This window comes from Propithecus coquereli, unplaced genomic scaffold, assembly GCF_000956105.1.
Source record: "Propithecus coquereli isolate 6110/MARCELLA unplaced genomic scaffold, Pcoq_1.0 Scaffold282, whole genome shotgun sequence".
NCBI classification, from domain to species: Eukaryota; Metazoa; Chordata; class Mammalia; order Primates; family Indriidae; genus Propithecus; species Propithecus coquereli.
Window position 1 is genome coordinate 2,767,286 of NW_012148419.1, and position 1,528 is coordinate 2,768,813.

The 1,528-nt window shown below is 42.6% G+C and overlaps 1 protein-coding gene across 1 annotated transcript in view; it reads right to left on the reverse strand.

The window, feature by feature from the left end:
• Positions 1-1,528, reverse strand: part of GLIPR1 (GLI pathogenesis-related 1) — a 46,614-nt gene that overhangs the window by 25,112 nt on the left and 19,974 nt on the right. The window contains exon 3 of the mRNA XM_012648370.1: positions 52-164. Within this exon, the coding sequence (XP_012503824.1) occupies positions 52-164 (113 nt within the window). The remainder of the gene's footprint in view (positions 1-51; positions 165-1,528) is intronic.

Consider the following 1,528-nt stretch of genomic DNA (forward strand, 5'->3'; position numbering starts at 1 on the left):
TCTATAATGAAAATAAATGTTTTTAAAATAGAATTATTTTAAGACACTTACGCTGGTCCATAGTTGCATATAAAATGTGCTCCATTGGAAAGACTTTCAAAGCCAGAAACTTTAGCGCAAAATTGTACTGCACAGCCAACTTTGTAACTATCTGCCCAAACAACCTGAAAGGAAATAAGGATTTTTAACAGAGAGAGAAACAATAAAATGAACATTTGGGTATGATTAGCCTTTATAAACACAGTGAGGTATATTCACTCCAGCTAGAGCACCTATAACCAGGAAAGTTTTAGGTATTCAGAATTCAGGTGGAAACAAGACTTGTTATTACTGCTACTGGGGTGTGTATATGCGTGCATGTGTGGTGTGTGTGAAATAAACATATAAATAGTAACTAAAATAATTTTTGAAAGCACAATGAAGAAAGAGAGTACTGCAACAGAGTGACCGGTGTGGGTGCTGATTTAACTGGATGTTCAGGGAAGACATCTCTGAAGAGGAGACATTTAAACTGAGACTTGAACAATGAGGATGCAGCACTTAGGATAAACATTCAGGAGACCTAATGATAGGGGAAGAGCATTCCACGCAGAGGTAACACCATGGAGAAAGGCCCTGTCTTAGTCCATTTTTGTAGTGCTATAATGGTATACCTGAGGCTGGCTACTTTATAAAGAAACTAGGTTTATTTGGCTCACAGTTTGCAGGTTGTGCAAGAAGCATGGAACCAGCATCTGCTTCTGGTGAGCACCTCAGACTGCTTCCACTCATGGCAGTAAGGGAACGGGAACAAGTGTGTGCAGAGATCACATGGCAAGAGAAAGGAAGCCACAGAGAGCAGAGGGAGGTGCCAGGCTCTTTTTAACAACCAGCACTAACAGGAACTAACAGAGTGAGAACTCACTGATTACTGTGAGAACTGCACCAAGCCTTTAATGAAGGATCTACCCCCATCACTCAAACACCTCCCATTAGTCCCTACCTCCAATGCTGGGGATGAAGGAGCTCAGGAAATTTCACCTCAACATATAACTCCTTGGTATAGAGAATATTTTTTTTATATTTCTTGAGACAGAGTCTTACTCTGTCACCCAGTCTAGAGTGCTGTGGCATCAGCCTGGCTCACAGCAACTTCAAACTCCTGGGCTCAAGTGATCCTCTTGCCTCAGCCTCTCAAGTAGCTGGGACTATAGGTGTGCACCACCACACTCAGCTAATTTTTTCTATTTTTAGTAGAGACGGGGTCACATTCTTGCTTGGACTGGTCTTGAATCCCTGACTTCAAGTGATCCTCCCACCTTGGCCTCCCAGAGTGCGGGGATTACAGGCATGAGCCACCTAGCCCAGCACACAGAATATTTTTAATTAAAGAACATTCAAGATCACAAAGCATTGGAGGGGGCTTTCCCTCTATCTGCATAAACTAGACTGACCTGATCAAAAGATCAACGTGGGCAACTGACTTCCCTTCCTCTCCCTGTTATCTCAATATATTGCAGGAAGGAGGATCAAGAATGCAACCAGACCT